Source organism: Monodelphis domestica, chromosome 1 (assembly GCF_027887165.1).
Source record: "Monodelphis domestica isolate mMonDom1 chromosome 1, mMonDom1.pri, whole genome shotgun sequence".
Lineage (NCBI taxonomy): Eukaryota > Metazoa > Chordata > Mammalia > Didelphimorphia > Didelphidae > Monodelphis > Monodelphis domestica.
The window spans coordinates 742,205,578-742,233,175 of NC_077227.1; the positions used below are offsets into that span (position 1 = coordinate 742,205,578).

Below are 27,598 nucleotides of genomic sequence, written 5' to 3' on the forward strand. Positions count from 1 at the left end.
AAAAGGAACAATTATATTTTAACTGAACTTCACCATCTGAGCCCAGGGCTGAGGGTGGGCCTGAGGCTCTGCCTGGTCTGGCCTTGCCATGAGCTAAAAATGCTTTTTTTTTACTTTTTCTTGTTTTTTATTTTTAAACCCTACCTTCCCTCTTGGAATCAATACTGTGTATTGGCTCCAAGGCAGAAGAGTGGTCAGGGCTAGACAATGGGGGTCAAGGGACTTGCCCAGGGTCCCCCAGCTGGGAAGTGTCTGAGGTCAGATTTGAACCCAGGACCTCCCGTCTCTAGGGCTGGCTCTCCATCCTCTGAGCTACCCAGCTGCCCCCTTTCTATGTTTGAAAATAAAAGTTTTATTTTAACTTTTCCTTCTGTTTTACTGTCAATTCTAAGACAGAAGAACAAGACTTAAGCCCAGAAGCCACATTTGAACACAGGACCTTCCACTTCCAAGCTTAGTGTTCTATCCACTGGGGATTGACCACTTGATGTCTAAGCCTCCCCAGTGAGGTGAATCTGAAAGCCAATGGACGAGATGAGCGCCCGTCCTCGGAGCCGGTAGTCATCAAGGTCTGAGGGTGCTGCAGGCCCCCCTTGGCTTTGCTGCATCTGCCACCTGACCAAGCTGAACGCTCCCCCCAGACTCTTGACCCTTTTCATCCTCTGGATTTTGCTCCAGGTCTTTCCACAGAATCTCCACCAAGATCTCCCCACCAAGGGGCAGTCGGGTCGCTCAGTGGGTGGAGAGCTAGGACTGAAGAGGGGCGGACCTGGGCTCCTAGCTCCGTGGCCCTGGACCAGTCACTTAGCCTTGGCCCGGCCCTCTGCGCTCCCGCCTTGGAATCGGTCCTTCAGGGGTACAAATCCCTCCCTCCTCAGCGTGCAGGGCCGGTCTTGGCTCTCGCCGGGCCCCTGAAGCTGCTTCCCTGCCCCGCCAGCCCCCGCCCAGCACACACACACAGCCTCGTGGGTCCTGGATGGCCTTTTATTGATACACGTTACGGTAGACTCGAACCCTGCAGACGGGAAGCAGACCAGGTCTGGAGCCGCCTGCAGCGTGAAGTCCCGTCCCAAGAGGTACCTTTGGGTGAACCAACAACGCATTCTGGACAGACGGAAGGAATTGGTGACCTAGACTTTGCACACAGACTGATTATGAAAATAGAGCTCTTTCAATACAATATTCTGCTTCTCTGTCTCGATAAAAAATGATAAAGCAAAGAAAATAACTCCTTTTCGAAGTCGCTTTCCCGCAGCTCCCGAGGGCTCCGCTCTGCCTCCACGAGGAAAGCTTTGCATATGTAGAAGAGCCCCTGCTCGGGCCGAGCGCCAGGCGGGGGGCCCGGACCGCGGCGACCCCCCACGACACACGCGCGCCTCTCCCCTCTGCCCAAGGCTCGCTGCTCCGGGCCTGGAGTGCCTTCACCACCCTCCTCCGCGGCGATTGTCTACAGGGCTCAGCACCTGCGGTGAATGATGCACCGTGATGGTTGGGTTCTTTTTGGTTATACGAGCATCGCTCCCCGCCGGCCGGCCGGCCGGTGCAAACCCACTCGCTGTCTGCTTCGGGATGGGGGAGGTGCGCGTGGAGCCAAGGGGGAAGGCGCTCCTCCCGCTCGAAGCCCTCCGCTCCATCCCGTCACCTGAATTCAGAGCCAGAGGATGAAGCCCCCGCCCGCCCCCTCAGTGAGAACTGAGAATTTCTTTAGTTTAGCTGTTGTGTTGCTCGGAAAAATAAACAGTATGAAAATGTACCTGAAAAGAGAGGCCTGGGGAGCGCAGCGCTGCGTCGACAGGCCACGAGGGGCAGGAGCAGCCCCCCGGCCCCCCCCGCACACCCGTGAACGCTCACCCCCCGACTGCGTGGCGAGAGCCAACCAGGGCATGTGTTGTGCTTTTCATGGACTGCCCCTCGGTGAACCCCGCGCCACGAGGGCTCCAGAACAAGCCCATCCCAAAGCACGCCTCCTCCGGGAGGCTCATGTTCAGGCGGCTCGTGGGTCCGTGCGTCCTCTTTACAGCGGAGGCAAAGGGGACACCCCCGTAGGCACTACTGAGAATATACATTATTGTCTAACGGCTTTGACAGTTACTTCTTCTAGACTAGGAGTAGGTGGAGGGAGACGCTCCCCCGCCGCCGCGGCCCTTATCGGACGCTCTGGGACATGTGCAGCGGGGTCAGCATCTCCTCAAAGATGGCGCCCTTGACGTTGGAGCCTCGCAGGTTGGCTTCTTGGAGGTCACAGCCCGAGAGGTCGCAGTTCTACAAGGCAGGAACAGAAGCCAATGAACATCTGAACGCGCGACCCAAAACACGAGCACAGAAAGGGCAGCCTCCACCCGGCACCGCGTGCCTGCGAAGCCTCACCACTATCCTCATCCACCAATAAGAGGCACTCAACGGGGCTAATGACTGGCCCAGGGTAACAGTGTCCCAACCAGGACTTGCCTTCCAATGACCCTTCCTGCGTTCGTAGAAGCAAATGCTAACTCCAATGGCAGATGCACAGCCCCTAAGGCCGAGCCATTATGGGGACTTGACTTTCACCTGAGCCATCTGGTCAACCAGCCAGCAGAGACTCTGGATGTTTATCACAGGAACACACAAAAGTGAAAAAGGAATGGTTTGGTGGTGATGCTTTAAAGAAACGGTAGAGTACCTAAGAAGTACAGTAGATAAGAGTGCCAGGCCGGGGTTCAAATCTGACCTTGGACGTGTCTTAGCCATGTGACCCTGGGCAAGTCATGTAACTCCAATGTGCCTACTTCTTATATTCTAAGAGAGAAGGTAAAGGTTACTTTTTTTAAAGGTAACAAGGGGCAGCTGGGTAGCTCAGGGAATGGAGAGTCAGGCCTAGAGATGGGAGGTCCTGGGTTCAAATCTGGCCTCAGACACTTCCCATCTGGGTGACCCTGGGCAAGTCACTTCACCCCACTGCCTAGCCCTGACCACTCTTCTGCCTTGTAACCAATACACAGGATTGATTCCAAGCCGGAAGGTGAGGGCTTAAAACAAACAAATAAATAAAAATAAAAATGGTGACAAACTTCTCATTTAATTGCAAACCCCTCCACAACTTTTTTTTTTCCATGATGTCTTCAGCAATCAGGTGAAATCAATGTTTTTATAGGCATAAAATAATAGAAAAAGAGCTCTATTCAAATAAAGAAGCAATTTTTTTCTCCATTCCAGTTTATAGACCTCACATTAAGAACCCCTAACAAAAGGCAGGCATGCCAATGGCTGCCACCCTACAACCGAGCAGATCAGTGTTTAAGATCAAATGACTGTGTAGGCCTCCAGCATGATGGACATTTACACTACAAAGCCCTAAGATGTCCAATGAGCTCAGAGCAGTGGGAAAGAAGGGATTCTACATTCCTGGCAATACAAATTTAGGATAAAACGGGGGCCCCTGTGGTGACTAGGTCCTATGCCAGACCCCAGGCTCGCCCCTTCCCCCCTTCTTTTTTAAAACATGATCTACTTGCCATCAAAATAAATAAACTAAGGTTTCCTGTCTGGTGAATGCTTACATCCCAGGGACTCTGCTGAAGGGCAGCAGCTCTCTGTATGTCCAAGGCAGCCCAGATCATGGTTTCGCGGATCTGATACTCAGTCACTGAGGCGTGGTGGTTAGACTTCTCCCGGCCAGCTTAGCATATAGACAGAGAAGCCAAGAGTCTCCACTTTAAGAGGGCTGATCAAAGGCTAGGCATTGGGGTCAAGTCTGGAGAGGGAAAGGATTTGCCAAGCTTTATCCTGAATCTGATGCTAAACACAGGAATGGGGCCCTATTGTCGACTTTGTCTTACGAACAGGACACGGAATGGGACATCCAGCTCCTGTTTAGGTCACCTGTGTGAAGGCTTCAGGGAAAACAGGAAAAGGAATGAAACGTTTTTATATCAGTAACTTACACACACACACACACACACACACACACACACACACACACACACACACATACACACAAAGAATGTGGGATCTCCAGCTATGGACGTATCTCCATTTATATCCCAGAGCCAACATCTGCTTTGTAAAACAGGTTTAAAAAGAAAGGAAGGACTTGTTCCTCCTACTTCACTGCAGAGGCAGAGACCATGGGTATGTCACTATGAATGTCATGTCAGAATTCTTCAAGAGATGCTTCATTTTGTTCAATTTCCCCCCCACTGCTATGGGGATGCCTCTCTGGAAGGAGAAGAGGGAAAGGACAGAATGGGAAATGTAGGCCATACAAAACAAATACTATTTTTCACTAAAAACTGCAATGAAATGAAAACTTTCCTTTAGCTGGGCAGGAAATTACGCGAGTCCCCGTGGCACCAACTCTCTCGTTCAGAACAGCAATAACCGGGTAGCAGAGCACCCCTGGCCAGCTCACCTCTAAATCGGTTCCTGCTAGGGTTGCTCCTCGGAGATTGCAGTTCTTCAATTTTGCATTTTTTAGCGTAGCCACACGAAGATTGATCCCCGTCATCTGGCTTCCCTCCATATCCACACCTTTCAAGTTGGCACCTGGAGGGACGATAGTTTGCCAGCAGTCTGTGGCCACTCGGGACTCCCACCTCCCAGAACTGTAGCAGGAGTAGCAAATTTTCAAAACTGCAAGGTGCCAGATAGACCCTTTTCTATGGATTAAAGTGGAATTTAAGGGAAAATCCATGCTTTTATCTGTGCAAAACTTGAGATCACACAATTCTATCTTACTAATATTTGTGACAAATCGATAGCTGAGGCCTAGTTTCTTGAACTGCTGCTGCCAGCTGGAAGACAGTAAAGGGAGTTACAGGCTGTAAAAAAATCTTTCTGCAGATTTGTGAGCTCGGAACATGGCTGAGCAGAACGTGTCCATCAGGCTCCGAGATCCCTTTGGCAATAGATCGGTGCTACTTTCCTCTCAGGTCTGACTTCAGGGGGGTTTAGTTTTAAGCCGAGACCCAGAGAAACAAAGAGCAGCTTGTTTACTGACAAGGAAAAGTATGAAATGTTATTTTTATCGTGCAGTCCTACCGATACAACGCCAATTATGCCAGTCATGTTATATTCATATATACCGATAATACTATATGATAGCAATATGTCGAGGGAGAATACTAAAACGGAGCAGTTCCGCCCTGCTGATGAGCATTATACGGAGGGAAGGACATGCTCAATATGTGTCTAGTCATTAAGCACCCACTATGTGCCATGCACCTTGCTAAGTACCATGATTATGTCATTTGATCCTCACTGAAGGAGGGGAGGGAGGTTTTTTAATTTAATTTTTATTATTTTTATCCCCATCTCACAGATGAGGAAACTGAGGTGAAGGAAAGTGAAAAGACGCCCTCGGTCACAGGGCAATCAGGCGGCTGGGGCTGGATCAAGGGCTGAGCAAACGGGGTGAGGATCGTCACCCAGACAAGTCTGAACCCAGGACGTCCTGGCTCCAGCTCTGGAGCTCTCACCACTTTCCTTTTCTGGGCCGTCCCCACCCCCCAAAGGCCTCGGAGCCCCGTCCTGAAGTGAAAGCTCACCTTCCAAGTTGGCTTTAAGACCTGAAGGATCCTCGAAGTTACACAGCTTCAGAGAGGCCCCTTCGGCATTGGAACAGAGCATCTTCACCCCCTGCAGGTTGGCACACTGTGGGCGGAAGGGTCACGTGAGGAGACTAGCCTGTCGCAGCCTCCCCAGGGCTTTCCCTACAAGCCCCTCCCCCGGCCCTGCCCACAGCAGCGCTGGGGATGCTGGGGCTCCGGGCTGCACCATGAGACACAGGCTCTCGGGTTCTGATTGGTCAGCGTTACAGTAAAAGGGCGGGAACAGCACGCGCACCTTGAGGGCAGGCACAGCGCTTCTGGCAGCCCCGCCAGGAGACGGAGCCAATGTGGGGTCCTCCCCGAGTGTCCCTGGCACTAGAATTCAAGTCTAGTCACCCCGAACTCAATAAGAGCCCGGTGCTCTTCCGCTTCCGACTCATCCACTTGAGGCTCCTCGAACCCTCAGCCACCTGCCTTCCTCCCCCAGACGTGAATGAAGGGATGGGAAAGAGCCCCTTGAAGCTCTCCACACACTGGCCCTACTGCACGAGCTCTCCCACCCTCGTAGTCCCGCTGAGACACCGCACTCTCCACCCTTTGTGGGGCCTCGGAGAGGTGCCGCACCAACACGTGTCCTTGGCCCTGTCATTTCCTCAGCTTGGCCCCCCCCCCCCAGGAGCCCCGCCATTTTCTTCCTCCAACTCTCAGCCCGTTTCTGGCCTCTGGTCCCAAGTTCCTGTGGCCATGGCGCTCCGATCCATGTCGCGAGGGCGGGCGGGGTCTTCTCTCCTTTCCGACTTTGCTCACACCATCCCGGCCCCCCTACTCCCCTGCTCTCCCTCTGGACCTCTTACTTTCTGTCCCTTTCCAGGCTCCTTGGTCTCCCTTTCGGGATGTCCCCATGACCTCAGGGATGCCCAAGAGGCAGAGCTGATGCCAGCGATGGGGACCCCCCTCCCCCCTGCTTCTCCTTCATGGCAGTGAGGGCCAGGCAATGGGGGTAAGTGACCTGCGCTGGGTCACACAACTAGGAAGCTCGGAGGCCCTATTGGAACCCAGGTCCTCTCACCTCCAAGCCCTGAACTGCACCCACTGAGCTCCCCAGCTGTCCTGGTCCTCCAGTTATGATGGGGGACCTTTTGCCTTGGTTTGCTACAAACTAGGCCTCTTCGGCACCGCTGAACCTCTCTGCCCCTTTTCCCTGTTACAGCCTCATTAGAAAGGGTAGCTGAGTGACTCTGGACAGAGCAGGCCACAGATGGAAGGTCGTGGGTTCAAATCTGACCTCAGGACACTAACTAGCAGTGTGAGCCTGGACAAGTATAGTGTGCATCAATTCTAAGCAAGGCGAGAGTTTAAGAAAAAAGAAGCTCATGTATGTACATACGCACGTACACCTCCCCCTCCCCCCACGGGTGTCTCAAGGGCGGCCCCCTTAGCAAACCCGAGAGGCTGCTGGAGAGCAGGTCCTGCTCCTCTTCTGTCCTCCCCAGAGCCTGAAACGACTGATCCCCGCTCGTTGCTTCTAGGCCAACACGATGACAAGTCAGCCAGGATTTGGGGGAGCACCACTGGGCGCCAGGCTCTGGGCTAGGCCCAAACCAGACCTTGTGCTCAGTGTGCTTAGGCTAGCGGGAAAGGCAACACGTGAAGCACGGTGGAGCCAGAAGGCTGGGGCCGAGGAGAGGCTCCTGCAGAGGGAGGGGGGGCCTTCCGCCGACCCTAAAGGAAGTCAGAGAAGCCAGGCTGGAGAGGCAGGAGAGCCCAGGCTCTGCGTGGGGTGTCCCAGCCCTGGGGAAGGAGTAAAGTCATTCTTACATCCAACACTGATCCGGAGAGGTCGGCTCGCTCGAGATTCGCACAGCAGAGGTTCGCGTGCGCGAGGTTGCAGCGACTTAGATTGGCCATCTTGAAGTTGATGTAGCGAAGGTCCAGCCGAGAAAGGTCAGCACCACTGAAGTTTAGCCCCTAAAAGAAGCGGCCAGTCAGCTCTCCCCAGGGAACCCGAAGCCCGTGACGTGGCCTGCGCTGACTTTGCGGAGGAACACCGTGTTCCTGCTAGTAAGTGGCCACATGTAATACCCACGGCCTCTCCCGTGGTCTTAAGTGCTTTGAAGTGAAGAGGAACAGCTTTAAGTATCTTGTCAATTCCGTGACTGGCAGCAACAGGGGCCCACTGTTCACTGACAATTGTCCACCCAAGAGAGACGGCACTGTATGGAATTCGAGTGGTTGTCAGTACTCTGGGATGCTACAGAAGCATCATATGAATTGACACATGATGTATTAGCATTATATTAGCCACTTAAGAGAATCAAGTATTTTTATAAAAAAGAAGAAAAAGAAACCACTGTTTGGGATAAAATGCTGGCACGTTTAGGATTTTTAACCTGGATTCAAAAGGAAATGAAACAAAATTAAAAACGATTCACAAGATTTAATAAAAGGTTTTTCTAAGAACATCATCCTGAATGACTAACGACTTTGCTAAATGGAGCAAATGGCTGCTTTGAGTACCTGGCATCGCAATTCTGACTTGGTTGGCGTGGCTAGCAGGAACCGCACAAACTCCTTGCGAGATATTGGGGAGTGGTCTTCCGGTGGCTGAGAATTCTTGAAAAAGCAAGCGTGAATACGTCAGTGGTTTTGTTCCGACTTAGCTATGACACCTGTAAGGGTGTTCTAAGTACTAGGAGTAAACATTAGAAGTACCTTTATTGCCACTTCCAGATGTTCAATCAATGAATCAATCCCAAAAAACCTGGCTTCTTCTAACACACCTACCAAAAATGACAAAAAAAACTGGTGTTTGCAAAAAAACAACAACCGAGGAGCAGCCATCATTTATCTTGAGTCTTTTTCCATTTCATACAGGATTCCACATTGAGAAGAAATTCATAATGTTCAGCATATTCCCAAAATGAACATTCTCAAAGATAAAAGAACCTTGGAACCAAAACCCCAAAGATTTCACTTTGCACAAGGAAAAAAGGAAGCTAACCAGCTCTTGGACTGGCCTGAAATTCAGATTCTTTTTTTTCTTTTTTTTTAAACCCTTACCTTCCATCTTGGAGTCAATACTGTGTATTGGCTCCAAGGCAGAAGAGTGGTCAGGGCTAGGCCATGGGGGTCAAGTGACTTGCCCAGGGTCACACAGCTGGGAAGTGTCTGAGGCCAGATTTGAACCTAGGACCTCCCGTCTCTAGGCCTGGCTCTCAATCCACTGAGCTACCCAGCTGCCCCCAAATGTGTATTTTTAAAACATATTTCTGATCATTTTTGTCATTATGAAGACAGAGGAAAGCAATCCTCGTTAACAAATATGGGTAGAATTGGATTAATTGCTTGACTGGAATTTGGAGAAAAACACTCAAAAGTCCTAAAACTTCACTGACCCTTCAAAACAGAAGTGAGATGAAAATTATGTATTTTGTAAAAACCCTTACCTTTTGTCCTAGGGTCAACACAGTGTATTGGTTCCAAGGTAGAAGAGTGATAAAGGCTAGGCAATAGGGGTTAGGTGACTTGCCCAGGGTCATACAGCTAGTCTCTCCCATTCTCACCAGTAGTTGTCCCAAATTTCTCTTCTCTCTTACAATTAAATCCTTCAGAAAGCAATCTACCACTCCCACATCCACTTTCTTTCATTTTACTCTCTTCTAAACCTTCTGTAGCCCGACTGTTGACCTCCTGGAGATTGTGGAGAACAGCTGCCTGCCTCTCACCAGTCACCAGGGATCTCTTCCTTGCCAGCTAATGGCCGTGTCTCGGGCTTCATCCTCTCTGAGCTCTTCGCAGACCACTGTGGCTCTTGATCCCCCTCTGCTCCATTTCTGACATTTACTATCTACGAGATCACGGGCAAGCCTCAGCTTCCTCACCTATAGGATAGAGACTGAGCCAGATGATTTCTCAGATTCCTTCTACTGGAAATCAATCCTCCGGCGTGGTCATGTCCTTACAGTTACTAACTGCCAGAGGCAAGACTTGGATTCAATTTTTGACTCGAGTCTAGCACTCTCGGTCCTCTGCCCCCATTCTCCAAGCACTTCTTTTTTTCTACACAAGTATTTTGGGGAGAGAATGTACTAGCATTTGGGGAAATCAGGAAATGCTTCATATAAAAGGGGTTGAAAAGTCATCAAAAATTAAAATTTCAAGATACATGGAAATATAATCCTCGTAAGAGAGAAAAGGGAAGAAGGGGTTGGCAATTGTCTAAAGAGACATTTGTATAGGAAATTCCAATTTTTCAAAGCCACTGCCACTGCCCCCCAACTCTGCTGTCCACCTCCCTGGGGAGTGCTGTCTTCACCCATTAGACTATAAACTCCCAGAAAGTAAGGACTGGCTTCTGCTTGCAGTGGTTAGCAGAGTGCCTGGCACAAAGTAATCTGGAAAAGATAAGGGGCAGGGAAGGAAGTGCTGCTTAAAAAAAAAAAGTCATCTTCCCAAACTGATTTCATTGAAGAGGGATGAGAAGATTTGTTCTTCTTTTCCAGGACGAAAGGGCAGGGAAAGGAAACAATCAAATTTCAACTTAGCATAAAGAAAACTTTCCTGGAAGGAACTTTCCCTCCCTTCCTTCTTTCCTTCCTTCCTTCCTTCCTTTCCCTCTTCTGGCTTAGAATCAGTCCTAAGTATGGGTTCCAAGGCAGACACGTGAGGCTAAGCGATTTGAACCCAAGCCCTCCTTTCTCCAGGCCTGCCCCTCTATCCATCTGGTCATCTTCCTAGGTTGAGCAACTTCTTAACAAGGCCGCTGGATGGAGGATTTCCTATTCAGTTTGGATTGGATTAGAGGCATCTGAGGTTCTTTTGCTGAAATTCTTACTCCCAGGCGGCTCCAGTGCATTCTGTGGTGCTAAAATAAACAAAATGCTTCACTACGTGAGCATGCCCTCTTTTTGCCGTGTTTCTTTTTTGCGGGCTGCATCACCACTTACTCAGCCCGTCAAGTGAGTAACTTGGGGTTTATCCGGCGATCACAGATTAGTGCCAGAAGGGACAAGAGAGATTATCAAGTCCAAACTTTTCAAGAATATGAAACTGGGGCCCGCAAAGGTCTTGTGCAAAATCCCAAAGTAAAGAGGCACAGAATGCAGGGTGGGTCTCCAGCTCCAATCCAAAGCTCCTTCGGCTCCTTTCGGGGAGGGCCCTTCTGCTCCCTCTCCCTCCCTGTGGGCTACTCTGAGCTCTGCTGGGCCTTCCCTTCCCACTCACCCAGCCTTGCCGTCCACAGAAGAGAAGAGCAGCGGCAGCAGCCACGCTACAGCACAGACAAGTCTACAGAAGGCTTGACCGACACGACCTTCTTCTCCCTGGACCCTCACAAGCAGCCCGGGAGTCCCTGGCCAGGGTTTGCCTGCTCTCAGGTCTTGACTCCAGACAGTTGTGTTTGCCCTTCTTCAGTGTGCTGAGCCGTGCCTCAGTGGCCTGATCTTTTCCTCCCCAGATCTCTAGGCCAGCCCCGACCCTCGCTGCTCAGCCCACAGGAGCACATCTGCAGGCCTGGGCATTTCACTGTGGTGGAGGACTCACACAGGAAAAAGGCACAAGCAGGTCCCGAGTCCAAGAAGTGCCCATCCGCATGCCCTGCGCAATACAGACAAGCGCTCCTAGCAGGGCAGGGAGGGACAAGCTGCAGCCGGGCTGCTGAAGGGAACGCGCGGCCCTGTGGGCGCAATCAGAAGGCGCCCAGAGAACGGGCATGCTGTTTTCCGCATCAGAACTAAAGCGGGTCCCTGGGTTCAACTGCTTTGCTCCACAGGCAGAACGTGCGGCGTGTGGTGGAAGGAGGGACCATGAGACAAGACGGCCACAATGCTTCGGGGCTCTGTTTGACTACATCCCCTTTTGGCAGAGGGGTCACCCCCGGGCAGTAACCCCTCCAGAAGCTCTTCAAAGAGCTCCGTTGGGCCAGCCAAGAATTAGAAGGATTAGCAAACAGTCACACGGTCCATCTCTAGTCCCTTCTAGCGTCCTGCGCCAAGCCAGCACTTGCATTCTCTGGGCAGAGCCCAGGCTAATTCTATCTTCTTTTCAAATTAAGGGAAATTTGGCCACAGCGGGGAAAAAAGAACACAAAGCATGGAAAACTCTCCCAAATGATGAGGATTTTAAAGGAAATGAATCTTTGAAAGCCTTACCCAATAAGTTAATGCCATCATTTACAATGAGCTGTCCATGACGGAGATAGTTCAAAATGGGTTCAAAATACTCAGGACTTCGGTCAATTAGGAAAGCTCCCCTGTGGTCCTGTTTATTTCCCCAGGCACCTGTGGACCCATTAAAGAAAAATATTTTCAAACAGAAGTTTAGGTTTTAGAAAAGAAAATGTATAGTATCCTGACTAACTCTTGCAAGAACTGTTCATCTCATAAAATGACAAAGAACACCAGTGTTACTGGTCATCACAGAGTCTGCGAAAGCTGGGTCCTACTCACCTTTGTCCTTAAACATGTGGGCCAGCATACTGTCAGGTTCTTTATTCACTAAAGTGCTCCTAAGAAGTCAGAGGGAAAAAATGACTTTGCCTTTGTCTTAAAAAGAATAAAAAGCTATTTGGTTAAGAATCTAGTGGATCCCAGCTGTTCTCTCAAAAAGGCACCAGATCTGAGCTGGTAGGAATAATGCTGAGTGAGTTCCATTTCTTTTTTTTTTTTTTTAAACCCTCACCTTCCGTCTTGAAGTCAATACTGTGTATTGGTTCCAAGGCAGAAGAGTGGTAAGGGTAGGCAATGGGGGTCAAGTGACTTGCCCAGGGTCACACAGCTGGGAAGTGGCTGAGGCCGGATTTGAACCTAGGACCTCCCGTCTCTGGGCCTGACTCTCCATCCACTGAGCTACCCAGCTGCCCCCTGAGTGAGTTCCATTTCTGCAGGTTCTACCTGGCATTTCTCTGGAATCCCTGCTGTAGGCTAAGTTTCTGACAGGCTGCTTTCCAGTCTTCCCAACAATTTGTTTTTAACAGATAGCCAAGTTCTTATCTCAAAAGTTTGGAGCTTTACTTTTGTCAAAGTAGAGGCTACTCCGTAACTGATGACATCAGAAAGCCTCCTCTGCCACATTTCTTATGTTTTCTCTGAAAAAGTACAGAGAAAATTCCTCCCCAAACCACATGAAGTCTTTTATCAGTTTTCTTTGTGAGATCTTAGACAAAGTGCTTCCCTTAAATCTTCTCTATGAAAAATGAGGGGAGATAGGCCAAAGGATCCCAAATAATGGTTCTCGGTAGCCTAATCGTTCCCAGAACAAACTGATCTCAGGCTGCTATTTAGTCAATCAGCATCTGAAGAATCTGGGAAGTCATCAATAAGGAGGATTCAAAGACCTCTAGGGCGTCTACTGTCTTCTAAAAAGAATCAGGAAGGCACATTCCTACCTTGTGGTTGTAAAGTATCGTCCTCCTACGTTTAGAGTCAGCCAGTCTGTATGCGATCCTGTTGGGCCTTCAGATAGTTTCATATCTGCCTGAGGGTCTAGACAGATGATAAAGAAGATAAAGATAGGACGAGGAATTTGATAGTTCCCTCCCGATGGGACTGCATCATCCTCAGCACCGGACAACCAAAGAACATTATCCCTAATTTGTAGATGAAAGAATTAACTTCCCAAAGTTTGACTTCCCAAAGACATGGAGAAAGTAGAGCCACGTGGAGGCATAAGGAGGCCCTCAATGGGAGGCAGATCAGGTTTCCAAAATTGTATTTATTGTATTTGGAACTAGGAATGTGTCTTTCCTTAGAAATAATGTCAGTCAGCTTAGCACAGTGGTTAGAGTCAGGCCTGGAAATGGGAGGACCTTCTTACCAGTATGACTCTGGGTAAGTCTCCCATTGCCCAGCCCTTACAATCAAGAATCAATTCTTCTTCTTCTTCTTAACCCTTACCTTCCATTTTAAAATCAATACTGTGTACTGGCCAGGCTCTCTATCCACTGAGCCACATAGCTGCCCCTCTTAATACTAATTCTAAGACAGAAGATAAGGGTTTAAACATAAAAAGAAATAATGCCAGAAACATGGTTTCTAGGCTACCCTGTAAAAGTCTATAAACTACAAAAGGTTTTCCAAGGAGACATTGCTCCATCTTTCCCAAAGGCAGAGACAACTCAAGGGAAAATCGTGAAATAGAGCAAACATTTTTGCCTCCTTTCCCGTCTGCCCCCTTCACTCTTCCCTGACTCTCAAGGCCTTCAGTTTGCACCACAGGCCCTCCTCCAAGACTGGCCCTGCCCCAGAAGGCTCTTTGCTCTAAATTGACCCATTCAATTGCTGTCTCAGCCATCACTGTTTACAATGAAACAAATTTAAGTTTTACTGAAATAATGCCTTAGTGTAGCCTTAAACATTTTTGTTCAACAGACAAAAACTACATCATTTCTCTTGAATTTAAGAGACGTTTTTCCCCCAACCGATGATCTTTGTCACTGACTGTCAGAAAGAAAACTTACATACGTAGAAATAGCTTAAATGTGTAGTAAAAGAGACAGCCATATTATCACTGTCAAAGAAAATCTGAAAAGAAATTTAAACTCTCAAAAAACAGAATAACCTTATTTCTTACTTCTAGACCCATCCGTGGCTTTTTTAAACACATAAAAAAAGTCATCCCCAACCAAAAAAAGGCCATTTCTTTGGTATTAAATACGATACAGACTCAGAATGCTGATGTCAGGACATAATGCCAAATTTTGCCAAAAATCAACATTTTATCAAAAGAGTTTAGCCTTTCGGCCACTTACCAATAAAGGGTTCCCCTTCACATACAAAGAGAACATCATCATCTCTGGGGGAAGAAAAAGATCCTGTCAGTACAATTGGATTCAGACTGGTTCTAAAATCACATTAGTTAACCGGTTCTGCCGTTTGATCCAGACGTCTGGATCTTTTCTGTGTTCTGGCCCCCTTTGGCAGCTTGATGAAGCCTAGGGAGGGACTCCTTCTCAGAAGGATGTTTCCAATGCATAAAATAGATAGCATTACAAGGAATACTAATTATATTGAAATAGGATTGTAAACATGTAAAAATAAAGTTATGGGCCCACGGTAAGAATCAGTATGTTAGATGATTCTTGGTCTCACGTAATGGATGCTGAAAGATCGAATAGTGCAAAATCTTAATACTTTGTTGGGCTTGAACATAACCACTCATTTGAATGTAAATTTCAGTTCAAAATTCAAAATCTACCCATGCGTTCAAAGGACTGGTTCAAGTCAGTCACTTCATAGGGGGACAGGATGGGGGATGGAGACTCTAAGCGATCACCTGGTGCAAACACCAACAACCTGGAAATAGGTTCTGATCAAGGACGCAAGTAATACCCAGTGGGATGGCGCGTCGGCTATGGGAAGGCGTGGGGGCAGGGGAGGGAGGGAGGGAAATAATGTGATTCTTTTAACCAAGGAATAATGTTCTAAATTGGCTACATAAAATTTAAAAAAATCAGTCACCTCATAACTTTCTTCAGATCTCATTTTTAATCCGTGGATTTCCCCCCCTTATGCTACATAAACTTCTGAACTATGCTAGCCATCAGTTACTGAAAGCTCACTGAGAAAACAAAAGGGAAGAATGAGCCAGATCAACCGCCCCTTGGCCTGTCCCCTGCCTCAAATGCCGGTGCTAGAGACGGTCTTTGTCAACACTGTCTTCCACTAGAGTCTGCCACTGAGCGGAGCCCGTGCTAACCGGGAAGCCTAGAGCGAGAATTTCATTGCGCAGGAGGGCACAGCGGACACTTTCTCTGGAGGAGTTTTGATTTCCATGAAAAGGTCCTGCTTTTGGAATGATACTAACCTCGCTGTGTCAAGCCCCGGAACACGAGAGCATCTGCTAAAGACAGAAGAGTTTGGTCAGCTCTGAGCTGAGGTATCAGAACTGAGAGGGACACCAACTGAGAGATCATCTGGTCAGCCCCCTTCTCTGATTTTAATCCTGCCTTCTTCCCACAGTACCAGAGGACCTGGGCAATATGGCGATTGCCTTTTCACTCCAGAATGACTTTTTTAAAACCCCTATTTTCTACCTTAGTAATGACTCAAGGGCAAGACAGAAGGGCAAGAGCTAGACAAACGGGGTAAATGACCCGCTTAGGGATCCACAGCTAGACACCGTGTCTGAGGTCACATGTGAACCTAGGTTCTGTTCTCGTGACTCCAGGCCTGATGTTCTATCAGCTGAGCCACCAAGCTGATTTGTGTATTACCGAATTGTGAATCAATTGATGAGCATTCTGTGACAATACTAGGCGACAGGGCCACAAATATAAAAAAAAGAAAATCCCTACTTGCAAAGTGCTTACGTTCTAGCAGAAGAAGCAAGAATACGCCTCCTCTGGTGCAAAAGAAAACAGCTACTACATAAACTCCCAGAAAACGTCACTGATTTCGTTCATCTTTGACTAGGTCTGCCAGATTACCCAAAAGACATCCTGGTTCTCATTATTTTAGAAGCATGTAAAAAAGTGGTCTAGAGTCACGGAGATCCCCCATGCACAGAAGCAATCAACTAACTCAAAGGTCCAACCGTGGCCTGGCAGCACAAGAAAATTGAATTTGTTTGCACAAGTTACCTGATCAAAGCAATGTCATCAATCAGGCCACCTTTTCCATTATACACACTTGTTGCTTTGATTCCGAGCTTATTGCTGGCCACAGAAAGCAAGTCTGACAGAGTTCCATAGACAGCGACCACCTGTGAAGAACACACCGTTAGCGCAGCCACGTCATCACTCACAAATAATGTCCATCTGCACCAGAATAGGGGTCGGCTGGCCTGTGCAGGAGCCGTAACAGAAGATATATGAAGGAAGCCTGTCATCAGGAAACCCCAAAATGACGTGTTCAGTGGCATTTGACTCTTCAGGTCCCCCTCTGGTGTTTCCTTGGCAAAGAGAATGGAGGGTTTGTCATTGGACAGATGAGGAAACGGAGCAGACAGAGTGAAGTGACTTGTCCAGGGTTACATAGCTAGTTAGTATCAGAAGGCCAGGTCTGAACTCTTCCTGACTCCAGGCCCAGGGGTTCTTTTTTTAAGCATCTTTAAAAGTTTTTACATGAAGATACCATTCACATTGTTTTCAGATTTACATGTCAATACAATGTTGAAATCATTAATGTTTATTTTCTGACATTTTGCAATCCGTGCTCCTCCGCCCTCAGAAGGCAGGTAATGTGATATCACACAAACACATGTCCATGTTCATCATGCTGTGAAACAAGACACATATTGTTTACACTAAAGAAACAGCGACAACTGGGACGCTTCAGTCTGTGTTCAGACTCCATCAGGTCCTTCTGCGGTGGTAGAAAGCCTTTTCCCCCAGGAGCCCCTGGCCTTGTCCCGGGTGCTCCAGGCCCGTCCACTGCCCCAAAGGAGTGACCGGATGGACCTCTGGAGTGCTCCCGCTAGACCAAGCCCGTCCTGCTAGGGCAGACTGAAGAGCTCAAGTGGCCTCGAGTCTGACGGGGACAGCTGAGACACATTCACAAGACAAACGGTTTTAAAAGCACGACTGCCCTCTAGGTCTACCAGGGGCAGCGGGCAAGGCCGAGGCTCTGGAGGGTACAGCCCAAGCTCCGAAGAAGAGCTCCATGCGTCTCTAATCAGGACCGGGGAAGGGCCCAGGGAGGGGGGAGGGCAAGCGGGCCTGAGGGCCACGGCAGGGGGCAGCTCTGCCTTCTAGCTGGGAAGGGGGAACGCAGAAAAGGGAATGAGTAGGAAGCTTGGGGAGGAGAGGAGATGCATGGGCCCGTGTCATCAATTGAGAATCCATGAGGAACCCGAAAGTATACACAAAACCAAACGAGAGGCAGGGTCGGAAAGCGAGGCCAGTCCGTCCGGGAGCCGTCCCTGCCCCCAAACTTTGAGGGAGCACCAGGGGGAGGCGAGTGTGCTCCTGTGGGCACCGCAGCAGCCTGACCACAAGATGGGGGAACCAGAAGGGAAGGCCTCTGACAGTTTGCACAGGGCGACGAGCCTCCTCTTTAAGAACAGGCAGCAAGTGGCTGTTAGCAAGTCAGAAAAGTGGTAAAAGGGAAGAGCCAGACTGACAGACCCCCAAATTCTACAGAGAAGACTAGACCAAAGACGGTTCAAAGGTGTCCAAGCCAAATCTTGGAGAAGCAGGGTGGGTGCTGGGGGCCTGGTGGAGGCCAGAAGCCCTCTAGCTTGGGGAAGGAGGGGACCTGAAGCTCCTTGGAACAGTCCGTGTGTCAGTCTACTTTAGGACCTCTTGATCACCCATCTGCCTCTTTCCATGTCTATGTGATCGGTTTTTTAAACCCTTGTCTACTGTCTTTGAACCAATACTAAGTATTACGTACAAGGCCTTAGAATGGTAAGTAGGCAACTGGGGTTAAGAGACTAGTCCAGGGTCACAAGCTAGGAAGTGCCGGAGGCATCTCCAGGCCTGCTGCTCTATCCACCACGCACCCTCTCCACCACATCTTTTGGTCTCTCTGCGGCTGCTTTTCTTAATTTTTCTCCTCCTTTAGACTGTCCTTCCCATTGACTACCACATGGCATTGTATACAGTACTTTGTTTAAAGCTGCAGCCTGCCAAGCACATTCACATCTATGAAATAGAAATGATTGTAGGGTTACGGTGTCTTCAGACACAAGGTTATACTCGGAGGTTTGTGACTGTAACCTTGACCTGGCCGTGCGGCCTGTTGCCTAAGACAAATTCATTAACATGCTCGGACAGCGCCCAAAGGTGTTCCCTCTAGCTTGCCACCCAATCTTAAGTGTCTATACTTTGTGATGTGATTGCTCCGTGCTTGGGAGTACCGCCCAAGCAGGATAGGACTAAATTGAGAGGCAAACCCATGAACTTCCTCTTGGGACTTCCTCTCCCCTTCCATGGAGCTCCACTCGGCTCTTAATACTCTCTCCCTCTTTCTCTCTCCTTTCTGAATCTCTTCCTCCACGAGGCTCCAGCCCTTGTCGGCTTACATTCTCTACCTTTCCATTGATCCTCATATTTTCCTCCCAAGGGGAAAATCACAGGGGTTGCCTGCCCTATTTAAACACTGACTTGTCCGTGTCTGCCATTCTTCACCCAGGTTCGCCGATTCCCTACTTCTCCTCGGGTCCCATCACAAAGGACAACCCCCTCCTTGTAGACTCTCTTATCGGGCTCTACAAAAGCATTACTGCCATATCGATATATATATATATATATATATATATATATATATATATATATATATATATATGTATGTATATACATTTCCCTCCTCGGCATGAAGAAAGGCGATTTTCATTATTTGTACTACAAGTTACCCCTCAAAAGAGAGACTAAAAACACCCAAATGAGGTTAAGTTGCTTTTTTCCCTTCACGTAGTCCTCATTTGAGTCAGTGACTGTCAAAAGAGTTTTCCATCACTCCTCTAAAGAAGAGAATGAAATAAAGAACAGTATAACAGCACTGTGTAATCTATTTACAAGGATGCAGAAAGAATCACGTTCATTCTAGGTTAAAACCAGATGTCTTAGCAACTTGCTTTGTTCAGCTGTTCAGTAGACCCACAAGAACACTGCTGAAGTCCACACAATCTTTCTTAAAACTGATCTTGCTGGCTTGGGGCTAAGAGTTGGGCTGTTTCCATCTTCTTCTCGTGTTCAAGCCAGATTAGCGAATGCCACAGAAAAATACACTAAAACCAAAAAAACCCACCCAGAGCAGTAAACCTGATTCATGGGGCAATCAGAGCCCAAGAGGGGCCTTGCTTTAGGGGGGAAAAATTATAAAACGAAGCTGTAAGAATTAAAAATAATATTTCTACCCAGATAGATATTTCATAAAGTTTATTGGAAAGGGTAGACAACTATTCCTCTAAGTAACCAGACTGCATGGTGCCCAGCCTGCCAGTCTCTTCCTCATTCCCTCCCTCACCTGCCTGCTCTGTCTCTTCTTGGGTCTCCCCTAGCAGCCCCAACCTTGACTTTTATTGAGGTACCAAACATACACAGATGCAACCCTGTGGCAGCTGTGGTATGTCACGAATGTTTGATAGACAGGTAAAGCTCCTCAGGAGGGGAGGGGATAAACTTCCTGGACACAAAAGCCAAAGTGAAAGATGGGTTAGAACCTTTCATTTAAGTCACACACTCTCACTCTCTCTCTCTCTCTCTCTCTCTCTCTCTCTCTCTCTCTCTCTCTCTCTCTCTCTCTCTCTTTATTATTCCACAAAACGCTTTCCAATCTGACTTCTATTCTAACTAAGCAGCTAGTACTGAAGGGGTCAAACATTCTCTAGCTTGAGCCTGTCATAAATTATTATCTCTAAAGTACACAGGCAAATAGCTAAGGGCAAGGCTGATGCGCATGACTGAACAAGTATGTTCCTGTGCCTTATATTTAATTTAACTTTATGTTCTCTATCAGCCCTTGAGATCTAGAAAATATCTTTGGAGTCCCTGTAAAAGGGAGGATCTCCTTGGCTGAATGTTAGTTTGAAGGTTTTATGAGTCAGCTTTAATGCTTGGGAAGAAACCAGCTTTTTAGCAGGGTCAGATACTTTGATTAATCTGAAATCCATCCATTTCCCCAGAGCTTCTAATTTTGACAAATACATTAATTAAAGGAACACTAGCAGTTGAGAATCCCCCCTAAAATAAAATCTACAGTGGAGCACCAGCTGCAGAAAAGGGCTCTAAACCCGCCGCCAATCATAGCAGAGGCCAGTAGTTTCCCCATTTCCCCACACCTAAGCCAACGGAGTTTTAAGCCACAGAGTTTCCCTTAGTTTTTCACTCCCAGTTTGATTCTATGGATCATTTTCTAATAGTATGACCTGCATGTCTGATGGGTAATCTACATGAAGAGGCCTGCTCAAAGTCTCCTCGACATTTAACATAAACTAAATTGAAGAGCAGAACTTGGGCACAGAGCTGGGGCTTCATGGCCACAGCAGAGGCCTTAGACATAGCAGCAGAAGCCCTTTCCAACGAGCAGGCCTTCCTCTACATCTCTAAAAGGAGTCCACGGCCCATTTTGTGGTGATCTTCACGGAGGTGAGAGATACTTGTGTGAGTGAAAACCGAGCAGCAGTGGATTTCCACTTCAGATGGTCACTGGAGGAAGCAATCTTGGCGAGCAAGGCTCTCCAGCTTGGTTTCTGGCGATGCAGTGGCCAAAACAATTGTTCCTAGGAATGACGGCTAGCACTCAAAAAGGTGATTTCATTTTACCCCCCTGACCCTGGGAGGCAGGAGCTGTTGTTAACAGCCCGTTTTACAGATAAGGAGACTGAGGTGGCAGTTAAATGACTCGTGTCTGAGACCACATAAGAATTCGGGTCTTTCTGCCTCCAGGTTCAGTGTTCCAGGCACTGTCACTAGCTGCTGGAGGAGCTAGCCCTCTGGTGACATGTCTACACCGAGCTAGACTGGGCCCATGAAGCCAACCTAATGCAAGGCTCAACCCTGAACTCTTTAGTCTCATGGGCCAGGGCAAGGCAGAGTTCACACTGCCTGAGCACTGACTGCCTTCCACACGCCGAAACACCAAAGCAAGCCCTGAGGGACACCCGGATTCCCCATAATGTGCCAAAGGGTTAGAACAGGAACGGGACATCTCTGTGGAATCGAGGGCAGCAGAAGTTCCTGCTGAGCAAATTGCTAAAATAGGATGAGAGGAACATGAGGTCTGAAGCCCGTTTAATAATGCCATTTTTAGAGTCCAGCATCCCTGGGAGGTAGGGGCTATTATTATTCTCGCGTTCCCAATGAGGGTCATCTTAGAGAGGGTCAGTGACTTGCCCAGGGTCACACGGCTAGTAGGTGTTGAACCCAACTCTAAGCTCAGTGCTCTCTCTACGGTGCTATCAGGCTGTCTAGGAAGTGAACCTGTAAACTTTGCTTCGGGTAGGGGGAGGCAAAGAGAGAGACAGATGGTCTTGGGGGATTCATCATGTCCTTTTCTTGGGCAAGTCTGCTAGGATTAAATCCTACAAGTATTGAGGAAACATTCACTAGGTGCCCGGACATGGCGAGACCATAATAGAATGATACCTGTTCAGTTTTTAACTTTTAAACTTCAATAACTTAAGTTTTATGAAGCCTTTTCCTTAAAAAAGTTAAATGCCAGGCTTGGGAGTAAGGGAGGTCCGGCAGGCCTGGGCTCCGCCCTTTCATTTGTTGCCCCCCAATGGGCCTTTCCTTCTGCTCCTGCTCTAGGCAGGGGTGGTCTTCCCCATCAGAAGGGAGCGGCCATTTAAAAAGCCGGGTATGGCGTTGGCGCTTAGCAAAGAGGAGGCCTTCTGTGGACTACATGTAAAAGCTACTCTAGTACAGCTGGAGAAGCTTCATTGGGTGACTGTGCAGAATGCATGAAGGTTCGAAGGGAAAATGGCTGAGCCAGAGGGTCGGAAGCATCCGTGTCAGGGGGCAATCGTCTGTGTTTTAAACGCACTTAGAGATTGCGTGTATCACACTGACGTCCTCAAGTACTGACGTTGCAAAGCACCCAGAGATGCCATGAAGACTTTATTCTTCTTTCTTAATTGGTGTGTATTGGATCATAGAGCCAATGCAGGAAAGGTCCTTGGAGGCCCTGTTCAATAGTCACGGAAATGACGGCACAAACTTAGCAGCGCCCGCTTATATTCAGTAACCTCGCTGGACCAGCTCACCTTGCCTTATGAGCAATGATTAAAATAATGGCGCGTAAGAGCATGTTCGCTTATACAGAGTTGAGTGACTCAAAAGGCTATTACTACAGCAGCACCCTTTGACTCCTTTTGCTAGTATTGCATTGGAAATGGTTCAATAATTCAAACCTTCCTTTCTTTGTACTTTGCCAAAGCAAGAGCTCGTAACCACACCAGCAATGACATGACTTGAACAGGAAACACGCCTTACCTGCCAGAAAGCATGTCAAAACTGCCGAGCACAGGGTGCCTGGGATTGCCTGTCCCTTCCCTAATGGAGAGTACTATGAAGTTAAAACTCAGAAATCGGAATTGCATTCCCAGTGAATATGTTTTGCAGAAGGACCAGGGTAATGGGGAGCAGTTCTGTGCAGGCAGGTTTGGGGTCCCACTGTTACCAAAGCTACAAGGAGGAAAACTAGGGCAAAGCTTCCCCTAACAGAGCAGTCAGACCAAGGACCAATCTCAATCCAATTTCTAAAAAATACCAAGGATCCCAAGGTCTTTGGGTGACCCAAGGGGATTGATTCTTACGACTCTGGAACATGAAACAAAAGGCAACCTTTGAAGAGGTGAGGAGGGCAGGAGGGGGTGAAGACACAGGAAGGAAGGAGGATGACCCGGCCATAATGGCTGCGATGATAAGTATCCTCTCCGTGAATAATTCAGGTCATCCTAGGTACATTAGCTACCTCTTATCCCTTTCCTGGAGAACTCTTAAGTGTTGGGGGAGATGGAGGTTTGAGTCTGGCATTGTGCTAAGAGCTGTCCTTGAGCTCTTATTTTATTTAAATAAATTTAAATAAATTGAGCTCCCAATTTTACAGGGGAGAGCACGCAAATAACTGCACAAAGAAGATAAATATAGGATGAACCCGAGATAAGACAGAGGGAAGACACTAGTGTTTAAGGGGAATCTTAGCTGGAACATGAAGGAAACTGGGAGGTAGAGAGGAGGAGGGAGAGCTTTCCAGGCAGGACAGAAGGACAATCAAAGTGTCTGGGAGCCAAGAGATGGAAAGTCTGGTTTGTGGAACTACCAAGAAGTTCCTGTCACTGTACTGAAGAAGAGTCCACGTCTAAGCTGTAAGAAGGATGGAAAGGTAGGAGCGGAGCAGCTACTCTGAACAGCACACAGAGGATGTTGTATTTGACCCTAGAGAAGTCCCAGAAGTTCACCGAGTAGGGAATAATGTGGTCAGACTAGAGCTTTAGGGAGATTACTTTAGGACATGTGAGTGGAGAAGGGATTGCAGCAGGGAAAGAGATTTGAAAAGGTAATACAGTAGTCTAAGTGGAAGGTGATGCTGGCAGGATCAGAGGAGAGAGGAGGGAATAGATGCTGTTAAGGAGGCAAATCTGGCAGGACTTGGTAACATAGTGGCTATAGGAAATAAAAGTAAGGAGTCAAAGATGACAACTAGGTTTTGGGCTGGGATCACTGAAAAGATTGTGCCTCCCTTGAGTGATATGGAGTGAGGATGAGAGAATAGTTTGGGGTAGGGAAAGATGAATTCTCTTTTAGATATGGTGAGTTTTAAATCTGAAACAAAATCATGCCCACCCAAATGTCAATTATATCTATGAAATAATTCTAGGTAGTTTTTGTTCTCAGAAAAAAAAAAGAAAACTATAATTTTAATTTGCTAATCATTTGGTTTTTATGTCATTTTTTCCCTCAATTACATGTAAACAAAAATTCTTAACAAGTTCTTTTAAATTCTGAAAAAAGAAAAATGGACAATTTTGTTTCTACTAGCAGGTCATAGGATATTTTACACAAAAGGGTTAACTAAGGACCATTTATTTCTGAAGTACTAATGCAACATCGATTGTCTTCACCTTTTACTATGCTAATCCCTCTGGAATAAATTTCACCATCTGGAAATATTCTACTTCAATACTTGAGAAATGTTGATTACTATCCTAAAATTCTCTGAAAAAATGAAAGGAAAATAGGTTTATATTTTTAATCTCAAATCTAACAATCTTAATCCTTTTCAAGAAAAATAACACCCTTGCACAAATATATGTAGAGACCACCTAAGTCAGTTTTGGCATTAAAAAACCAAACCAAACCAAGAAAACAAAAGCAAACCCCTGTGATTCCATGGAGACGAAAAATATAGTTAAGTATCCATGAGCAGGCCTTAGACTTTGGCTAGCTAGTTGGCATTTCACCAGTAGTAACATACCAGAGATGTTAGATAAACAAAAGGTTGATCGGAGGCCTGTGTTTAGGGACAGCAATGTTTTGTGGCTCCGGATATACTAAATCATTTCTTCCCAGTGACAATGCAATCATTTCATATTTTGAAAAACAGAAAAGGGTGCCTGCAAAAAGTGGTGCAGAGATGAAAACTTGAGACCAAATTAAGGTAGCAGTGAATTGTCTTCTTTAATTATTTCATTCCCACACAATGAAAGCTGATTAACAATAACAGTAAAAAAACAAAACAAAAACTCAGGAGTGGTTTTAGACTTGTATCAATGTAAACTTGAAAAAGACTGACTGACTGCAGACAAAAAGAAAAGAAGTAAGTTTCAGAGAATGGTTCCCTTTGAACTGAGTGTAGATTTAACTTTCAGGAAAATCTTTACTCCCCACACCGAGTAAATAATGTCAATTGTAGGGGAAAGTAAAATACAGCTTTCTAGTCAATGACCCAATTCAAATCTCCCCCTACAAATACTGGCTCTAATTCAGCCTGCCAATGAGTGGCAAAATTCCCGGGCTTTAGAGATGTTTCCTGGGCATACAGGCTCCTCCTAAAGATCCAGTTTCTCTTTTCTGCCAGTCAGAGACCTAGCAAGTGTAGTTCTGAACAGTCAAACTCTCTTCCCAAAGACTGACAGTTTCTAGCAGTAGATGGGACAATTACTGGCTAGTGGAGGGCTGGAATCTAGAAGCCCCCAAACTTGTAGCCTGGAAAGAGGGAATGAGCCCCAGTTTACTTAGCGTGAAGGTGAAAGCCCTCCCCCCCCCCCCTGACCTTGTCAAGTGAGTTTCTCCCTGAGGGAAAGTCTCAGATTAACAACAGACTTTAAAGTAGTTTAGGTGGCAGAGCTAACCAGGTGTTGGGTATCTCTTTAGTCCCAAGGATTTCTCCCCTAAGGCTGAAGTCCTTTACAAAGGTGGCCCAGTCCTTTGGCTGGATCTTTCCCTTTTGTGTCCATTGTAAAGCATCAGCCCTTCACTGTTATTCCTTTCTGGGACTCCATTTTTCTTCATTACCATTGTAAAGCCAATCAACTCTCTCCTCTCATCCTCAGCCCCCCCAAGTTCCCCAGGGCTCCTTGGAATTGTCCAATCTAGTGAGCCTGACATTCCCGGGGCCAGTAAACTGAGCAGAACTCCGTGCTCTGTACCTCTGGTTTCTCTGTCTGTTTAATAGTTCGGTGTTTTTCCCAGTTGACACTAGCATTCTTCAACAAGGGGCACAAACAGTTAACTTGGGAAAATGAAAGTGAGATGGTCCTTCAAGGCACTTTCCCAGACAAGCCAGGGCTCCAGGGAGCACCGACTCTCCTCCTCCTCCGCCCCCCCCCCCCTGTCTGACTTCCCTTTTCTGTTTTAATCATGGGCCACACCTCGCTGTTTTCACCTTGCCAGCATCTCTGCTCTGGCCCCTTCCCTCCCTCCACTACAAAACCAAAGCCTAGGTCAAGGCCCTCATCTCGTCAAACTGCAGCCAGGCCTCAAAGTGACAGCCTTCTCACTGGAATCTGGGCCTCCAGGCTCTCCAAAGGTGCTCCCCTCCCCCCAGGAGTTCAGGTGGCGACCCGATCACCTTCCTCCCCCTCCCCTTATTGGGACAGTCCAGCTACATTAGCCTGCTTGTAGTCCTTCAAGCACACCACTCTCTCTTCATCTCAGGGCCCTGGCCTGCAATGCTCCCTCCCACCACAACAGTGGCCTTCAGGAGGGACCTAAAACCTACTTCAGGCAAGAAAACTTTCCTGGTCTGCTAAGGTCCTGGGGATTTCCTTTATCTACTCTGCCTAAGGCTTGGAGCAGCCTCGGTATTTACATTTTGTCTACTCCATTTGGATGTGAAGGTGGGCCAGGCTAGAAGCCTTTCCTTTTAGTCCCAGGGCGGGGGCCTGGGCCTGGGCCCTGGTAAGAGTTTCATAAGTGCCTTCAGCCAGGCTTGATTCTTTAAATCTAGTTGAATTTAAGCACACACCAAAAGTTTCCCCCAAACCAAAAGATGAGAATCTACAAGAGAACCACGTTACCTTTGGTTTCTCAGGGGAAGGAGCTAAAGAAAAACAAGAAAATCTTATAAGGAAAATAACGGACTCACATATAGTATCCCAGGGTAGCTAGGTGTCAACTGAGTTTTTGGAACTCCCAAGTTTGTCCCAGTCCCAAGGAAACTAGCATTAATGAAATCCCAGACAGACAAGTCTGAGACTTAATAATGGACCAGGAAGCCTCCATTAAGTGTCCTGAATAGGAGTGGTAGAAATACTCCAACCTCAATCACCCTTTTTGTCTCAGAAGTCTCCCATTGTATCAGAGATCCTTTCCCTGATAGACCAGATGGAAGCATCCTTTTGTATCCATCATAAAGCATTAGCCTCTCCCTGAAGATCCAGCCCAGGACTCATTTCCTCAGGTCAAAGGTAAAGCTAATAAATCATCCTTCCCTGTTCTTTGTCATCTTGGAAAAACACAAAACCACTAAAGTAGGCAGATAAAACCAAGTCTTTAATCAGGAAAGAGACAGGTCCAATAATTGGAGGCCATCACAGAGCCAAGTGCCACAAACTCACAGTCAAAACCCTGAGGCTCTGGGAGAACCAAGGTGCAAGAAGATCCTCCAACTAATAGTAGAACTTAGGGAACTTATATACCATCTGGGAAACTAAGGACAGGCAAGTATGATTAATTGGCATTACCATAGCTACAAAGAAAAGAGAAGTCCAAGACAAGATTATCAGTGAGAGGACACAAAATGGAAAGGTCCCGGCAAGGGCTGGGCTACCTGAGAGAGGACTTTGATACTAAGGGAGAAACTATCTGTATACAAGGGTACTTAACATTTGATTAGATCTACTAGTCCCAACCAACTGGGATCATTAAGTAGCTTAAGGTCTACCTATTGTACAGTCTGAAATGAATGAGGCTGGAATTTCCCTTGGGGTGATTTCTCAGGGGAGGGGGGCAAAATTGGGGGCCAAAAGAACCCAGTTGACACCTTTATTCCTCCAAAAGCTATATAAGACCCCCAAGTTCTATTGCTCCTTAAAAAATCATCTTTGGCCGTGTTTTTCCAGAGACACTATTCCCAGAGTCCCAGAGCTTTGGCACTGTGTGGTATTAAGTAAGCCCTTGACTCTCTGGCTGCAGAATCTTGAATACTGTCTCTTGTCCTGATTAAAAACTTGTTCTTTCTGACTATTTT

The 27,598-nt window shown here is 47.5% G+C and overlaps 1 protein-coding gene across 8 annotated transcripts in view; it reads right to left on the reverse strand.

Annotated features, from left to right (window-relative positions):
- Positions 1-970: 970 nt before the first annotated feature.
- Positions 971-27,598, reverse strand: part of KCTD9 (potassium channel tetramerization domain containing 9) — a 28,840-nt gene continuing 2,212 nt past the window's right edge. For 2 of the 8 annotated variants that reach the window (XM_056814592.1, XM_056814599.1), the window contains exons 2-12: positions 16,102-16,223; positions 14,272-14,315; positions 12,910-13,006; positions 11,972-12,030; positions 11,675-11,803; positions 8,238-8,305; positions 8,043-8,138; positions 7,344-7,493; positions 5,523-5,628; positions 4,388-4,521; positions 971-2,262 (exon numbers count right to left, since the gene is read on the reverse strand). In XM_056814592.1, the coding sequence (XP_056670570.1) occupies positions 2,146-2,262; positions 4,388-4,521; positions 5,523-5,628; positions 7,344-7,493; positions 8,043-8,138; positions 8,238-8,305; positions 11,675-11,803; positions 11,972-12,030; positions 12,910-13,006; positions 14,272-14,315; positions 16,102-16,223 (1,122 nt within the window). In that variant the 3' untranslated portion in view covers positions 971-2,145. Of the gene's footprint in view, positions 2,263-3,536; positions 3,870-3,903; positions 4,195-4,387; positions 4,522-5,522; positions 5,629-7,343; positions 7,494-8,042; positions 8,139-8,237; positions 8,306-11,674; positions 11,804-11,971; positions 12,031-12,909; positions 13,007-14,271; positions 14,316-15,326; positions 15,363-16,101; positions 16,224-27,598 lie in introns of those variants that run through there. The other 6 variants (XM_056814605.1, XM_007477817.3, XR_008915922.1 and 3 more) reach the window with 5 other exon arrangements.